At 46.9% G+C, this 18,063-nt stretch overlaps 1 protein-coding gene across 5 annotated transcripts in view; it reads left to right on the forward strand.

Moving 5' to 3' along the window:
* The window catches only part of MAST1 (microtubule associated serine/threonine kinase 1), a 98,481-nt gene that overhangs the window by 41,103 nt on the left and 39,315 nt on the right, over positions 1-18,063 (forward strand). For all 5 annotated transcript variants that reach the window (XM_082205375.1, XM_082205377.1, XM_082205374.1 and 2 more), the window contains 2 exons: positions 10,888-10,976; positions 12,035-12,110. In XM_082205375.1, the coding sequence (XP_082061501.1) occupies positions 10,888-10,976; positions 12,035-12,110 (165 nt within the window). The remainder of the gene's footprint in view (positions 1-10,887; positions 10,977-12,034; positions 12,111-18,063) is intronic.

Here is an 18,063-nt window from a genome sequence, read left to right on the forward strand (position 1 = left end):
CCAGAGAGCAGGGTGTGGTATGAAAAGCTCAAAACCTGCATAGGCTCATGTAGGCAGATATGATCCTTTAAATACAGGTAAGGCTTGTAAAAGTAGCCCCAGGTTGGCTGCTTCAGGGATGAGAAGCTGCCCAGAGTGGCTGGGGAAACCCAGCCAGATGGACAGGGTAGAAATATTAAAAATATTATTATTATTAGAATGCCCAGAATTGAGAACCCACTTTCCCCCTGGGTTCTGCAGCCAAAAAATGAGGATTGTTCATTCATTCAGGCATTGCTTCCAGCTTCAGAGATGTGAGGTGAGGAAAAACAGAAAAATTCAAAGGGAGGGGAATGCTGTTTATTTATTTTTAAATGTTAATAATATTGTAATGGTATTTAATACCTGGTACCTTTATTGCCAACTTTGGGGAAATGTGGGGCGTAGTGAAGGGTTGTTTTTTTACTCCTGCAATTGAGTTCTTGGTGTGATGTTGGTGCTTCTTGGACTGCCTATAAGTGTCTGAAAATTAATCTTTGATTGTTATTGTGATATGTAGGAAGATTAGAGGAGAATGTATTTCAGGGAGCATAACTGGAGTACATAATAAAGACTAGCTTCCCTGTTAACCACCCTGTTGCATTCACAATGAGGGAGAATAAGGGGTGCATTTATTTATGCTTTTCAATGTATTGCTTCATGCAACCCCAAGTGGTGTGAGATTCCAGATGGTCCAGGTGTTTACCCAGTGTTCATGTTTCCGTTTGGAAAGAGGCACAGCAGAGACTATGGTGTCTTTATGATAAATGGTTTATTTACACAGGTACTACCTGAGCCTATAGGGACGCAGGTGGCGCTGTGGTCTAAACCACAGAGCCTATGGCTTGCTGATCAGAAGGTCAGCGGTTCGAATCCCCGCAACTGGGTGAGCTCCCGTTGCTCAGTCCCAGCTCCTGCCAACCTAGCAGTTCAAAAGCACGTCAAAGAGCAAGTAGATAAATAGGTACCCCTTTGGTGGGATGGTAAACGGTGTTTCTGTGCGCTGCTCTGGTTCGCCAGAAGCGGCTTAGTCATGCTGGCCACATGACCCGGAAGCTGTACGCCGGCCCCCTCGGCCAATAATGTGAAATGAGCGCTGCAGCCCCAGAGTCATCCGCGACTGGACCTAACGGTTAAAGGTACCTTTACCTTTACTACCTGAGCCTACAATGGAGGGGTTCGCAGCATCCAGAATCCAGCACGGCTGTCTCTCTCTGCTTGCTGCTTTGCCTCTGGTCCATATCCCTGCAACTCAGCTCTGGACCCTGGCTTTGTCCTTTTAACTAACTGCAAACTGGGGGAACAGCCCCACCCATTTGTAGTCTCACACAGAGCCTCTTTCATTTGTTTCCTTTAATGACCCATTCCCCAGGCTATCACCTCAACACAGGAAGGTAGCCTATCTTAATATTTGCTCAATCCAGGGATCAGAAGGATATCGCATACAGCCAACTCCCCCCCCCCAAAAAAAACTCATAACAGTGTGCTTGAAGTGTAATAGAGATTTTCATTTGTGTTGGCAATTGTGAACTTTCACCTGAGGAATGATACTGATTCTGGATGGATTAATGCAAAAGGTAGTGATGTGATTTTTGTTGCTATTGAGCGAGGGTGTATGGAGTGTTATGGGAGGGTTAGTACCTCTGGTGGGGGACACATTGTCCTCCTTTTGGATTGTTTGACCATCTTTGGTCCCCACCCTACAATCAGCTCTCACCTGTGGCTTCTACCTGTCAGCATGTGACAGTGGCCACATCCCGGGAACATCTTCGACTGGCCAGCTAAACCAGGTGCCAATGGGTCTTGTTGTGAATATTTCCATGGCCTTCTGAGGTTTGGTGAGCTGGAAGGCAGCACAGGGTCCTCTTGGTCATGGCCCCCTGGTTGGTAAATCCCTTTTCTAGTGATGCCCAACTGCTTCCCTCTATTAAGGCTTTCAAGTGAGCCATAAGAGCTAGCTCATCTAGGAGAAGGAAAACTCTGAGCCTGTACCTCTGCTGCCTTGTGGGATATCTTTGGAAGAAGAAAGACTTCGGAGTAAACCCTACAGAAATCCAGAGTGGAGTCCCTAAGGTGGTTGAATGGCTCCCTGTATGCCTTCTTCAAGCAGCTCCTACAGCAAAGCTGGTGCCAAACATATTGCTTTGCTTTCCTTTGGATCACATCAGTGAGGCTGAAAGGGGATTCTTGTCATCTGGGCAGCCCAGGACCTCTGTACACACTGCCTAAGCTTGCACCCCGGAGAGGTTACTTCAGTGCTGTTGCAAAAGCAACGCAGGAGGAAGCAGTTACAAGTTACCAGTCTCTGCAGCCACAGCAGGTGCTGTGATTCTCTAGTGCAGGCCCCCTCAAACTCGGCCCTCCAGATGTTTTTGGCCCACAACTCCCATGATCCCTAGCTAGCAGGACCAGTGGTCAGGGATGATGGGAACTGTAGTCTCAAAACATCTGGAGGGCCGAGGTTGAGGAAGCCTGCTCTAGTGGTTTGACTAGTTTGAAGAGTGACTAGTGGGGTGCCACAGGGTTCTGTCTTGGGCCCGGTCTTATTCAACATCTTTATCAACGACTTGGATGATGGACTCAAGGGCATCCTGATCAAATTTGCAGATGACACCAAACTGGGAGGGGTGGCTAACACCCCAGAGGACAGGAACACACTTCAAAACGACCTTGACAGATTAGAGAACTGGGCCAAAACAAACAAGATGAATTTTAACAGGGAGAAATGTAAAGTATTGCACTTGGGCAAAAAAAATGAGAGGCACAAATACAAGATGGGTGACACCTGGCTTGAGAGCAGTACAAGTGAAAAGGATCTAGGAGTCTTGGTTGACCACAAACTTGACATGAGCCAACAGTGTGACGCGGCAGCTAAAAAAGCCAATGCACTTCTGGGCTGCATCAATAGGAGTATAGCATCTAGATCAAGGGAAGTAATAGTGCCACTGTATTCTGCTCTGGTCAGACCTCACCTGGAGTACTGTGTCCAGTTCTGGGCACCACAGTTCAAGAAGGACACTGACTAACTGGAACGTGTCCAGAGGAGGGCAACCAAAATGGCCAAAGGCCTGGAAGTGATGCCTTATGAGGAACAGCTAAGGGAGCTGGGCATGTTTAGCCTGGAGAAGAGGAGGTTAAGGGGTGATATGATAGCCATGTTCAAATATATAAAAGGATGTCACATAGAGGAAGGAGAAAGGTTGTTTTCTGCTGCTCCAGAGAAGCGGACACGGAGCAATGGATCCAAACTACAAGAAAGAAGATTCCACCTAAACATTAGGAAGAACTTCCTGACAGTAAGAGCTGTTCGACAGTGGAATTTGCTGCCAAGGAGTGTGGTGGAGTCTCCTACTTTGGAGGTCTTTAAGCAGAGGCTTGACAACCAGATGTCAGGAGTGCTCTGATGGTGTTTCCTGCTTGGCAGGGGGTTGGACTCGATGGCCCTTGTGGTCTCTTCCAACTCTATGATTCTATGACTTCACCCCTGATGGTGCACTCCATTGTCTCTCGAGACAAACAGATGCCCTGCTCAGGAGTCACCGCACAAGTGTGAGCTGGACAGGGAACCATCGCCAGCTTAGTCCTGTGCCCTGGTTGTACTAGGTTGTCCTCAGGGAGCTCTCTGCTGCATCAGGAGTCCTAGCCGAGTCTTGAGGGCCCAGCCTAGAGACCTGTTTCCCTTTTGCACAGCCTCACTTAGGGCTTCTCGGTTTAGGCTTGTTACCTGATTGTGACGTGCGTTTTGTGAACGAGCCATCATGCATCAGACACCTAAGGTGAGCCTTTCATATCGCCTCACACACAATGCTCCTTGTTTCAATGGAAACAGTTGTGAGTCATTGGAGTGACAGAACTCAAACAATGATTCATGTATGTGTGTCCCAGCCGTAAATAGAGCCTCACAGTTAGGAGTCATGTCAGCGACCTACTCTCTTTTCTGCCCGGGGAGAGGGGGCTATGTGTATATTATATATTTAATTATTTATCCTTTGCCATTTATATGGTGCCCCCCTAAAATAAACTATCTAGGCCTGATACAGAAAAATAAAACACAGCAATTATACAATGGTACATTCAAAATCCACAACAAGCTTAAAAATCCAACCAGCGTAAAAGCGTACAAGGAACAAACATAAGGCCAACACACAGATACACACAAGTGCAACACAGGAGCAGAAAAGCTGAAATCACAATCAAATGCAGGAGCTAAAAGCCATCAACCACACCACAGAGATTTAAAAAACAAGATATTAAAAGGGGAGGGAGGGGGGAGGAGGAGAAAGGTGGTCAGGGATTATTATTATTTTTTTTAAAAGAAGCACACACTCCAAAAACGGCTCAATAAAGTGAGGTGTGTGGCTGGGGTCAAAGGAGGGTTTCTTAAGGCAGGCAGGAAATGAAACTGCATATGAGAAGCCTTTCTGGAGAGAAGTTGGGGGGAAATGCATTTTTTAAAAGGACTTTTTATGGATCAGATTTGATCTACTTAAACAAAATTTATATACCTCTTGATTGTGAAGAAAAAGAAAAGCAAAAGACCCAAACACCTCTGAGTGCTTTACAAAAAATATAACAATAAATAATAAATTAGAATAATTTTTTATTTATACCCTGTCCTTCCTGGTTCAGAAAACTGGGCTCAGGCCGGCTAACAACAAATTCAAAACACTTAATTGTAGAAGCAGCATAAAATACAGTATAAAAACATGAATAACAATAAAATTCAAAGTTCAAGAATCAGTTTGGAGAAAATCTATCTAATAAGCATTAGATATTCACCAGGGCTAGCTGGCTGAATTAGTCCTACTTGGGCCGGCGAGGATGCAAGGGGAGAATTAGCTGTGGGGTCTCAGAGCGGGTAATCTTCATAAAAGGGGAGGGGGAGGGAAGAAAAGGGAAATAAAAGATCAGGCTGAATTCAAATTAAAGGCCAGGTGGAATAGCTTTGTCTTACAGGCCCAACAGAAGGAGGTTAAATCCTGAAGGACCCTAGTCTCATGGGACAGAGCATTCCACCAGGTCGGAGCCATCACTGAAAAGGCCCTGGCCCTGGTGGAGGGTAGTCTGACTTCCTTAGGGCCCGGGAACTCTAAACTATGGTTATTCGTGGACCTTAAGGTCCTCTGCGGGGCATACCAGGAGAGGTGGTCCCGTAAATACGAGGGCCCTAAGGAAGTTAGTAGGTGTTCCAAACACATTCCAAAAATGAAAGGAAAAGATTAAAAATCAACAGTAGCTAAGAGAATCTCTGCCTCTTCCCCACGCCCTCTGAGCATGCCGGAGAGATTGGTGGAAATCATGGCTGGCTGTCAAGACAAAATCTATATAGCCCTGATGGTGACTCGGTCCTTTTAATAATAATCAGAAGTGACAAGGCTCTTCTTCTCAGCCCAGTCAGGGGGCACCTGGAAAAGGCCACAGCCCTAAAGACAGTGACTGTACCAGATTGGGTCTGGTATGGAGGAGCATATGCTAGGATGTGTATGAATGAGACAGGCCTGGCTTGAGTTGTAGGTGGGCCTCAGATGAGGAAATCAGACAGAACTGTATGTAATTCAAGATGTAAAAGAAAAATCACTGGGTTGTAAGGTGGAAATGTTGCGTGGCCACAGAAGTGTGCAAAGTGAGTTTATAGTTGCCACATGTGAACTGGTCAGGGTTGTGAACACCCCATGCCTTTTCAAAGCACACACACGCAATTCTGTGCCAGGGTTATGCACATTCTGCTCCTAGAAAGGTAGGGGTGGAATAAATTTTTTAATTGTAATAAGCATATGAAAATTAAGCAACATTGCTTATATTTGATTAATTTGCATAACTCTGCACCTGTTAATCAGGGATGTGGAAAGCAAGGCAAGACATTCAGCTGGGCGAGAACGATCTGCCTTATAGGAAAGGGGTTAACTTGATGTGGAACATTATCAATGACCTAGAATTGTTGAGGGCTTCTCATGGAAACATTGCAATAATTTGGTCTTCCTTGCTGGAAAGGCGATGTTGGCGGGACGCGGAGAAACCTGTTGCCGTGAACAAGGCAAGGAGGCTTGTGGAGCGCGCGGTAGCGCGTAGGGTGGCTGCGTTGGGAGGACGGGTCATCCAACACCCAAGCATACGATTTGACAAGGAAATGCTTTACCGCTGGGATGGCGTGCATCTATCTGATGCTGGCAATGATATTTGGTTGGCGGATATTTTTCAAGGCATTAGGGATTGGTTACAGGCCTGAGGGTATTGGCGGCGAGCCGGCTTACGGCTCGGGTGGCGGTAGGCATTGGCCGGGGTATTGTTGTATATTGTCATGCAAATGAGGTTGGGTGGGGGAGGAACGCCATCACCTCCCCCAATGCTTGAAGGGTAGTTCGTTAAAGGACTCCGAGGGGCGACGCCTCGTCCGAAACCTACGGAGGCTAGGGCCTAAAGCGCGCCCCCGAGCGGTAACCCCTCGGGGAGCGCCTAGGGATACGCATCTCGGGTGGCTCCCCCTGTTGGTGTTTAACCCTTCCCGGTCAGACCGGATAGTCGGTTAGGGGCCAATGCCTAAAAGCCAATACCCTTCTTACCTGTAATCAATAAAGTTGTGGCCATTTACGCCCATTAACCTAAATTCTGTGTCCGTTGTCTTTATTTATTCTACAGTGGGGGGGGAGGGATTAGCCACGCAAATCTCACTTCGTAAATAAAAGGGATGTCTCTATGTTTCATGGTTGTAAGAGAAATATGAATGTTAGTAAGTGTCAGAAGATATTTCTATGGACCTCTTTCCCATAGTCTTGAAAGAGAAGAGGGTTAAGCACTGTACCCATTCTCTTGCCATCATTTAGCTGAATTCCCTTTTTCTTTTGCTCACCAATTCCATCCTCCACTGTATGCATTCCTTCTAACTTCTTTTTACCATCATCAACTGGCAAAAGTGTTGTATTTTTGCAAATAGTTTTTTTTTGGGGGGGGGATTTGTAGAGGGTGTCTACAAAGATGTGGTCCAATATTTATGAAAGGGTCCTGCTACATTTGCTTGCTCGGATGAAAGATTGGTCTTTTTAAATGAAATTTATTCCCTAGTGGAAAACCTGAGTCTCAAAATGTGTCAGGATCCTTTCATACACATTGGTTTGCAACGTTCTGGCTTTAGTTCTTATTTTTATATCAAAACTGGGGTGATTGGGATGGATTGTGCAGTTTGACTGCCCCCACTGATAATGTCCCTACTTGCTCAGACTTACCGGACTCATGGGGTGGGAGTACAAGAAGGGTAACTATTCTGCTACCCACCTTGGAATAATGGCAGATGAAGGTGATAGACAATATGGGATTGGCAGAAATGACTGGCAGAATCCGAGACCAGGGAAAAGAGACGGCGGAAGAAGATTGGAAGAAATTTAAGAACTATCTTAAGAAACATTGTAAAATTAATGAGTGTTAAAATGATGCGGCTTTAGAAATTAAGTGGATTACAGCTGTAAAGATTAAGTTAAAAGAAAAGAAAGGTTAACAATTAGATAAAATTAAGGGTGAGGATTTGCTGAACTAAATATTTGAAATTGGAATGCAGAAAGGGGAGGTATGAGGAGGTCGGTGAAGTAAGTTTTAAGAAAACAAGGATTTGAAATTATACTTGTTTTTTCTTGTTTGTGTTTGTTTGTATTGTTGTGTTTGATTATATAATTTGTGAAACTTTAATAAATATCTTATAAAAAAAAAAACAAGAAGGGTAACTATTCTGGCCTGAGAAATTTGCATCTCACTTGCTATTTCAGGTAGCCTAAGCCCTTGCTTGCCATCCTTTAGTTATTCTTATTCCCCTAGTAGCAGAACGCTTGATAGTAAAGGAGAGGTGGATAGGTCTCCAGAATGACAGCAGGACAGAGTTTTTATACTTTTTAGTGTTTTTTTCAGGGGTGCTCAAAGGTATGCAGTACCCGCACCTCTTTTTGTTGTTGCTAAAAAGTGTGGCACTTACTCTAACAACATCATGGTGAGTACGAGCACCTATTTTTCTAGGGGGGGGAGCACTGAATGGGGGTATATAATGTCAGGGGTGAACGAAGGCTAACCGACACCCGTGGAGGGGCAAACTGCAGGCTGCACATGCGTTGTGCCGCTACATACGACACATGCGTGGTGTCGCTACATATGGCATATGTGTGGCGTTGCTACATAGGGCGCATGTGCAGTGTTTCTACATATGGTGCATGCGTGCGACACTGCACATGCATTGTACATAGCGGTTTGCAAACGGCGTACGGACGGTGGCAGGATCCTCTGCTCGCGGCTGCAGCTGCGAATGGAGGATCCTCCACATGCGGCTGTGGCAGCACAATGGCTGCTCACACCGCCGTGCCCGGGGACGGCAGGGTGCCTTCTTGTCACCCCCCAGACATGGCACCTGGGGCGCACCACTCCTCTTGCGACGCCACTGTGTGGTGTGAATTCCCCTGACCTTGCTCTCCTCCTCCAGAATACACTGAACAGGCTCATCCCTTCTTCAATTAACATGTTTGTGCCACATAAGTGTGTTAGTCTTTAAAAGGCCGCACAACTCTTTTGTTTGTGTCTCCTCTTTGAGAACTGAGTGTCAGAGAGGCGTTAGGATGATGGATCACTCTGGGGGGTATATGGTGGTATGTACTTTAGTATCCTGTTGGCACACAATGAACGACACACCCTCAAAATTATCTCTTGTTTAGAAGTGCTGTTTATCCTAGGCCCATGTGTGAGTTTTGCATCACTCCAGAACCCGCCTTGGGAACTTTCTATAGCTTTTGTGATGGAGGGTTGGGACACTTGGCTGTCTTTCAGTTGTGCATGTTGGGCTTTCCGTATGAATGTTTCGAGAAGATAAGAGCCTTGGAGGTGCATTTCTTCTGGCTCAGATGATTGCTAATTCAAACTTGTTCAGTTGCAACCCTGAGCCTTAGCATGCAATGGACAGAAGGGGCACTGCACAACACGCAAGCCATTGTTGGCAGCCCATAAGCTACTGTGCAGCCTGAGAAACCGACAGCAATATAAACCTGGGCAAGCATCCAGCCCTGTGCAGTTAGTAACCTATACCATACTGTTTGTACAGCACTGAAGACTAGCTGGCAAAATAAGGTTAACAGCCAGCCAGCTGCACCTGGGAGCTGCATGGCATTTCAACACAGCCTTGTCAAGGCACACATCTGAACGGTGTTGGGGCTACTCCAATTTACTTTATAATGCCCAAACGTTATGGCAGAGTTTCTTTTCTTGAACTGCTTGGGTTGTGGAATGACTTGCCTTACCTCAGCTCATCACTGAGTTCAGCTCACTTATCTGAGGACTAGTTATGGCTCAATAAACATGGAAAGGTGTGGATAACCTGCCAATGAACCCTTTGTGACAATGTTAAGGCTTGGGGGAGAAAGAAGTAAGGTGTGCTGGTCCCGAGGGTTATCCGTGCGGCGAGGTCCGAGGTCGAGGGAGCGGTATGGAGGCTGTCCGTCAAAGCTGTAGCTGGGTCCAAGGTGGGGAGTCGGGTGGGGTCAGGAACTCTGGCAGAAGAGCAGGACAGGGTGCAGCCAGGAACAGGCTACCAACAACGTTGCTCCCGCAACTTGGGACTGGGGCTGGCTGGCTTTTATCTGCCCCGAGGCATAGGGCGGCCCCGGTCCACAGGTGACTCGCCTCTCCTGGCCTGGAGGTGAGCACTCCACCTGCAGGAACTTAGTTCCCTCCGCCTCTCTGCCCTGAGCCTCTGCAACTCAGGAGAGGCTGGAGGGTTACCGGACCCAGAGGCAACCTCCGCTTCCCCTGACGGGGCTGAGAGTGGAGCACCTGCAGGCAATGGGTCCTCCATCCCCTCAGGAGCCAGAGCAGACTCAGCTGGTGCCTGCACCTGAGGATCCAGCACAGGTGAGGACCCTTCAGGCTCAAGCCCCAGCCCCGGCTGCAGCTGGTTCTGGAGGCGGGGGATCCTGTGCAGGCTGGGATCCCTCAGGTTCAGCCTCTGAGTCCGAATCCCAGGCCATCACATAAGGCTGTAAATCACACTTAGAAATGCTACTTAATTGTTGATTAGGAAAAATCTGGCTCCACCCTTCTGTTAAGTATGACCCGTAGTTCCATGCAAATAGCAGTTAATTAACACCGCCAATGCCCTCTATGTCACCTTCCAGAGGAAAAGGGAGCTGAGTATTATGTGATCATAGCAAGCAAGAGTGGATCCAGGATTTCTGAATTTCAATATTGAGTGAAAGCTTGTATATGTGTGTGAGAAAGACGGAGAACGCAGGCACAGTAAGGCCTCAGTTGGGAGGCAGGTCTTGTAGCAAAAGAGCTCAGTTTGGTAGTTCTGCTTTTGGATCACACTCTAGATAAGCCCACCCACATTTGTAGTGGAGTTCTGTTGCCCCACACTGAACCAATACTCCTGCTTTTCACACCTTCTCATAAGGGATTTGTAGCTCAGTTATTTATTAGAGATAATAGTTGTATGCAGAATGCCTCGGTCATTGTCCTGAGCGACTTCAGCTAAATGGATCTCAGTCTGCTTGAGATATTGGAGAGATGCTGCCAGTCTCAACAGGCAGTACGGGACCAGGAAGACCAGCGGTTTGACCCAGTAATAAGGGAGCTCCATGGCACAAGGTGGGCCAATGGTTAAGTGGGAAATGGGGTTTCCTGGCCAGCTCTTCTTTGGGAAAGGACTATAGAAGGTAACCTGCTACCATTTTGGAGTAGCCAACCAAGCTGAAAAGAGAATTGATTGGCCAAGCTTTCTAACTGCGGTCTTTTAAGGCAAACCACATAGTGACATGAGCTGCAGCCTGGTCTGGCATCTTTCATCCACACCCCCCCTGATCTAGGCCTGTCTTCTTTCCCTCTCCTTCTTTCCTCCCCTTTGTACAGTTGCCGAACCAGTAACAGAAAGAGCCTGATCCTGACAAGTACATCGCCGACGCTGCCGCGGCCTCACTCTCCACTCCCAGGTCATATTGGTGAGTTAAGCCCTTGACCTGCCCCATCCTTCTTTCAGGAGTTCCACCCTGGGTGTGCCTTATCCAGCACTACACGGTGGGTCACAAACAGAATATGGCCCCTTGTCTTGCTGCCCCTGCTCAGGCAGTGGCCTTCAAACAAGGCCGGCTAGACTGGCTTTGACAAAGCACACCTTGGAGTAGTAATTGCTTATACCCAGGACTAATATGTTGCCCTTGGTTCCTTGTGAGGACACAGTAATGTAAGTCCTTCATTTTTTAATCTACCCTCTTTTTTATAAAAAATGTGGGGTTCCTTCACATTGCTACAGCTGGATAGGATTAGATGGACATAGTCTTGTGTTATACCTGTTTGTCATAACATGCCAGGATGCCTACAGAAATATTGAGAGAAATTTTGTCTAAAGTCCATGTCCACCTCACCCAGTTTCCATCCTGTCAGCCTTGCCATACGTTTAGCAATAAGAATTATGTTGACTCCAAAGCAATCATATTAGTTTGATTTAGAACCAATGTTGTCTTTGTGGGTTCATCCATCTTCTAGTCAGCCTTTGCATCCGAACTGTAATTTTCCCACTGATTTCTTTTCTCATCTTTCCATGCATCCCAGGCCATCTGTCTATTATTCTGGCCACATATATAGCAGCACCTTCTCGTCTGTCCATCTTACTAACTATCCCTGCCATTGTCTGTCCATCTGTCTGACTTCAAATCTTTTCCTCTGACTGTCTACCCAGCCATTTGACAATTGATCATTAATCCCCCATTGTCTGCCTGTCACCTGTCTTATTTGTTTATTCACCCATCCAGCATTCTATTTCTTGGCCTCTTTCTGTCTTCTGTTTTCATATTCCTCTGCATCACCTCCCATGGCTTGTTGCTGGAGTCACTATGGCAACCTTTCTCATTATGGCAGGCTCTGAATATATGAATATGAATATGAATATGCTGGCTCCTTGAGTGAGACAGGGTTAATAATTCGATTTGATCCTCTGGCAGTCTCACGAGGCAATGTGTTGATTTCCCTTTTGTGTCTTCTTTTCCTGCCCTGTCCACAGGTAGCAGCCCGCTGGACAGCCCTCGGAACTTTTCCCCCAATACACCAGCCCACTTTTCCTTCGCTTCCTCCCGCAGGTAAGAGCAGTCCCTCATTCTTTGGGGCTCTGGTGTCCAATGGCTTTTGGGAATCGCCACTGCAAACCCGGACTCCTTCACTGACCACTGCTGTGTCCATACAGGGGTGTTGTACAATGAGTAGTCCACTTTTTACGTATGCACCTGGGTGCAACAGTGTCCACAGATGTCGTTTAAATTTTCTGCCTCTGAGTCCTAAACCAGTGTTTTGCATCTGCACTAGTTGCGTGTATCCTTGTGGTGACCACTCCCCTCAGTTATTATATACACACCCTACATTAACATTTACTTAAGGTTGGCATGAGCACAGATAGTTATAGATATAGTTATAGATATAGATATAACCAGGGATGCAGGTGGCACTGTGGTGTAAACTACTGAGCCTCTTGGGCTTGCTGATCAGAAGGTCAACAGTTCGAATCCCTGCGACGGGGTGAGCTCCTGTTGCTCTGTCCCACCTCCTGCCAACCTAGCAGTTCGAAAGCACACCAGCGCAAGTAGATAATAGGTACCGCTGCAGCGGGAAGATAAACAGCATTTCCATGTGCTTTGGTTTCCGTTACAATGTCCCGTTGTACCAGAAGCAGTTTAGTCCCGCTGGACACATGACCTGGAAAACTGTATGCGGACAAACGCCAGGTCCCTCAGCCTGAAAGCGAGATGAGCGCTGCAACTCCATAGTCGCCTTTGACTGGACTTAACTGTCCAGGGGTCCTTTTCCATTACTTTTTTACCTACACATATAACCACACCTTAAAAAACAACAGCAGAAAATAGTCAAGAACTAAGGTTTACCAGCATATTTTGCAATGGGCAAAATGAAGGGTTGTGAATTTGGGGGTAGAGGAGTAAACACACACAAAAATAAGTCTTGCCATGCCGCTTATAGCTACTGATAGTACAGCAAGCCCCCCTAGATATTTGCCTCATGGGAGACCTGCCTCTCCACTTGCAGTTCTTATTTGATGAAGTCCCACCATTTTCCCACATCTGGTTGCAGAAGCAGTCTCCTGGGCAAAGTTCCTATAGACTACTGAGTGAAAGGAAGCCCACTTGGGGTAGAAACCAGTTGCTCTGTCCACAAGGAGAACCACCTCATATCCATTCCCTCATACTTTTTTCTTGCTTCAGCCCCTGCCCAATCTCTCAGTTCCCCACCAGCCCATCCCAAGAAGTCCCTATCCCTCTCAAAGGCTTCGGAGGAGAACTGCAGGTTCCTGGCTATCATTCTCGTGTTTGATCTACCAGGCCATGCTGCCAGAATGTGGCATACAGGAACATTTGAGGCGGTTGAAGACTCTACCGCTGCTGCTCCCCACTCCCCATCTGCTCTCTGCTCTTTTTATAGTCATGCCCATGCAGCTTCTGCCTCCCACCCCCACCCCCAAAAGCAAGGGAACAGACTGTGAAGTTCCATCTTGCCATCAACAAAGTGCTGAGTAAAATCCGCCCTGAGCTGTTTACAGATCTCTGTTCTGTGAATTTTCACACTGGACTAAAACACACGTACGGTTTTATCACAGGAGTAAGATTAGAAAATACCTTATTCCGTGGAACTTGCAAAGTCACTCGTGTCAGAGAGAGAGAGAGAGAATGAGAGAGAAATCAAGCACAGTGTATAGATTGGAACAAACCAGGACACCCCGAAAGAGCTTTTTTTAAGGAAACCACTGAAATTGTTGAGTTGTGGGGTTTTTTTAAGGAAAATCCGAAAGTTGTTGAGCTTTTCTTTACAAAAACGCCAAAAAATGTATGTGTGGGTTTTTTTTAATTGACTTGCCTAAGATCCAGGACAAAATGCTACCTTTCGGAAATTCACCCCAACATCAATTCCACCTTCGAAATCCCAGTAATGTGCGGGAAAATCCGGATGTATGGCAGCCCTAACAAACCCACTGAGGCTGCCTAATAAAAGGAGGAGGATGTTGGCTATTTGCAGAAAGCACAGGGTTGAGGGCCAGTAAATTGTCAAAGCTGTTCCAGATGCAAGACTGAGGGGTGGGGAAAACTTTGCCAGAAAGCTTTGGAAATTGTTGGCCAAAGGATCAGGGCAGCATGCAGAAAGGGACAGTCCAAAACAGAGTCACACGGTAGCTGGGGTCGAAGGTAAGGTACCTTTCCAACAAGATGCCATAATCTAACAGATAACAACCAGAGAGTCAACAAGGTCAAGACTAGCTGTTGTCATGCCCAGACGAAGACGCAGACCCAACACTGAAGTTTTCTAGCTAGCTTGGGTCAGGGCAAACAAATAGAACATCTGTAGGTGGACCCCTCCTGGGGCTGGGGGAGGAGAAAGTTGACCGTCTAGCATGCATTAAAAAGTCTGAGATGCAGCATAGGTCCACAGCACACATATAAAGCACATTCAACACACATTTAGAACTTGTGACTTCCCCCAAAGAATCATGGGAACTGTAGTTTCGCCTTCACAGAGCTACAATTCCCTGCACCCAACAGTCCCTAGGATTCCTTGGGCAAAGCCATGTGTTTCAAAGGTGTGTTGAATGTGCTTTAAATGCATGGTGTGAATCTGCCCTATGTTGACAAGCACTTTTTCTCTTGTGCTTTCCTTTCTTTCTGAACCTCTGAAGGGAAAATAGAACTGGGAGGAGAATTCTAATGCAAGGACTCTAATTAGAATCAACCCTTGCGCCTGAACTGCTGTTGTGGTTTGGGGTTGCGATTCCTTAAAGGGTTTGTGGCATTCACTATTTCACCCAGGTACTCCACTTTCAGTAATCCAGTTTACACCCCTGAAAGCTATGCCACCATCACACATAACTACTGAATCACTTTTTCTACCTTCATCAACTTGATACAGTGGTGCCTCGCAAGACGAAATTAATCCGTTCCGCGAGTCTCTTCGTCTAGCGGGTTTTTTCGTCTTGCAAAGCAACCATATTAGCGGCTTAGCGCTATTAGTGGTTTAGCGGCTATTAAAGGCTTAGCAGATTAGCGGCTAAAAGGCTATTAGCGGCTTAGCGGCTTAGAAAAAGGGGGGAAGGGGGGAAAATCGGAACACTCGCAAGACGTTTTCGTCTTGCAAAGCAAGCCCATAGGGAAAATCGTCTTGCAAAGCAGCTCAAAAACGGAAAACCCTTTCGTCTAGCGGGTTTTCCGTCTTTTGAGGCATTCGTCTTGCGGGGCACCACTGTATAAGGCATTCTGTGGACCTGGCTTTATTAACAAGAGAGGTATTTTTAAAAACCTCATCAAAGAAAGAGGCGGAAAGGGGAGCTGTGTTGGGCATGATTATTTTTAATTATACGGAAGCAAAGATGGGAGTATTTAAATCAAACTTAAATTTCTCTCAATCCCTGTCCCCAAACTGATGGGGCCATGCAGGGGAGGGGAGGAAAGAAGAGATAGCAGAACTTGTTGCACTGGCTCCCACTAGCGCAACTGCTTAGTTGAATGAGATGGTCTAAGGTAATAATAACTGGAAACATGAACTCTACAAAATAGTTTAGCAAAGAAACAAAGTTAAACACCAAAATAGTCATGAATCCAAAGAGACTTGAACCTTCTCCAAAAGCAAAGTTCTGTTGAGTCTTCTGAGAATTGCAGGGGAAAACGCCAAGGGCACTTCTCTGGGAAGATCATCACTGCATTTTATCCTCTCAGTAACCTTGCCAGGCAGGTTAAGCTGTGTGACAGCATCTCTCCAGGCGCGGTTGAACTACAACTCCCATCATCCCTAACCACTGGTGATGGTTATCCGAACTTTCTCTTGTCCTGCAGCTTTGCCCCGGGGGAAACTATTCTTTATAGCTCCATCAGAGCAAATGGCAATTCAGGTTTTCTCTGAATTGGTGTTTGCTCTGATTTAGCACTAAAGAGCAGGTTTTCCCTGGGAAAGATGTGGGGCAAGGGGGAAACTGCTCAGATCCATGCTTTCTAGGTGTGGAACGAGCAGAATTGTGTATGAGCCCTAAATTACACTACTGCCTGGCCAGATTACTTAACAAACACGAAAGTTTGATTAATTATTCAAGGCCAGGCTAATCAATTGTCATTGGATCCAGAAGATTAATTGCAACAGCCAAACACCACTTGTCAGTGTGTTTATAGCTTTCATTGATATAGCAGCTAGTTCACACAATCAAGTCTCTTTTTTCCTGGTCCAGGCTCAAACTGTACACCTGTGAACCTACATTGCACCTGAATTGAGCTTATGCAGGTTTTGGAGGGGGCAGAGGGCTTGCCCCTGCACACGTCTTAACATGTGAAAATGCTTCAAGAGCACATTCCCCATGAGAAAAATCCAAATCACTTGGAGCTTTTTAATGTAAAAAGACAGGGAGCAAGGGCAGAGGGGCATAAAAGCATCAACAATATGGGAAAGGAGACATTTTTCTCCCTGAGGATAACAGAATTTGACAATAACATTGATTGACAGTAGGCTCAGGTTGGGCAAAATAACAGAACAAGCTTAACCCCCAATCTGCTGTGCTGGAGGAAGTTAAGAAGTGGCAGAGATTTCCCTCCACTCAAATGCAGCCAGGTTCTGTTGGCAGGAGCCCTCACTGCTGTGGAGGTCCTCACTGCACCTGTCAATGATACAGGCAGGTGAGAGCTGCTGCCAGTGGTATCCCCTGCATAAACCCCTAAAAGAGTCTGCGTTTGGGGCAGTGGGGGCAGTGGGACTGGCCAAGGATCCTCTAGAATCTAGATCAGGGGTCGGCAAACTAAGGCCCAGGGGCCAAATGTGGCCCACCGGGCTCGTTAATCCGGCCTGCGAACCTTGCGGACCCTGCTGCCCGTTGGTCCTTGCCACGCGGGGACTGACTTCTGTGATGCTGGCGCGGCTTCGGATTGGTCGTAAGAAGCTCCTGCAGCCAATCCGAAGCTGCGGATGCCTCTGGGTGGGCAGCGATGCTGGCGCGACTTCGGATTGGCCACAGGAAGCTCCTGCAGCCAATCTGAAGTGATGGACCAAAGCGATGGTCAAGAGCTGAGCGGGAGGAAGTGGCGGGAGGGGGGGCCTTTCAGGGGAGGGGGTGCTTTCTGGAGAGGGTGGGTCCGGCCCCCCATAAGGTCTGAGTGGACCAGCCCCCTACTGAAAAAGTTTGCTGACCTGTGATATAAAGCCAATCTAAAGTGATGGACCAAAGCGATGGTCAAGAGCTGAGCGGGAGGAAGTGGCGGGAGGGGGGGCCTTTCAGGGGAGGGGGTGCTTTCTGGAGAGGGTGGGTCCGGCCCCCCATAAGGTCTGAGTGGACCAGCCCCCTACTGAAAAAGTTTGCTGACCTGTGATATAAAGCCTTAGATGATCCAGCTACTAGTGATGGACTGAGTCTGGGCCTCTCGGCTGAAGTCCTTACCCAAAGTACTTCTCTTTAAAACATCAAATGAATTGTTGCCTTCAGCACCTATTAGTCATGAGAGGTAAATAGAACCTCTGCATTCAGAAGCAACATACTGGAGGGGTAGGCAATGTGTTGCCCTCCAGATGTTGTTGGACTACAACTCCCATCATCCCTGACTTTTGACCATGCTGGCTGGAGCTGATAGGAGCTGGAGCCAAAATGTCAGAAGGGCACCACGTTGCCAATCCCTGCAGAATGTTTTTGGACACCATATACTGGGGGACAAAGAATAAGGGATTCTGTTGATAGGAATCATAGTGTTCAAGCCCATAGAGCTCCCAGCCCCATCCTCCATTCACTGCATTGTCAGTTACCCTTAGCAAAGTTTCTGGTAATTCTATGAAGCCTCATTAAAGCCCACAAATGGATCTGTGTCTACAGTAATAGAGAGAGGTTTTCTAGGCTGTACCTAAATGGTTTGACATATATGTCAAGATAGAGTTCGATATGAGAGGCATAGTGTAGCATTCAAACTCATATGCTTTGTACGCACCTTTGTGCGAGAGCCAGTGTGGTGTAGTGGTTAAGAGTGATAGACTCGTAATCTGGTGAACCGGGTTCGCTTCCCCGCTCCTCCACAT

The sequence above is a fragment of the Podarcis vaucheri genome (assembly GCF_965113315.1).
Source record: "Podarcis vaucheri genome assembly, chromosome: 17".
NCBI classification, from domain to species: Eukaryota; Metazoa; Chordata; class Lepidosauria; order Squamata; family Lacertidae; genus Podarcis; species Podarcis vaucheri.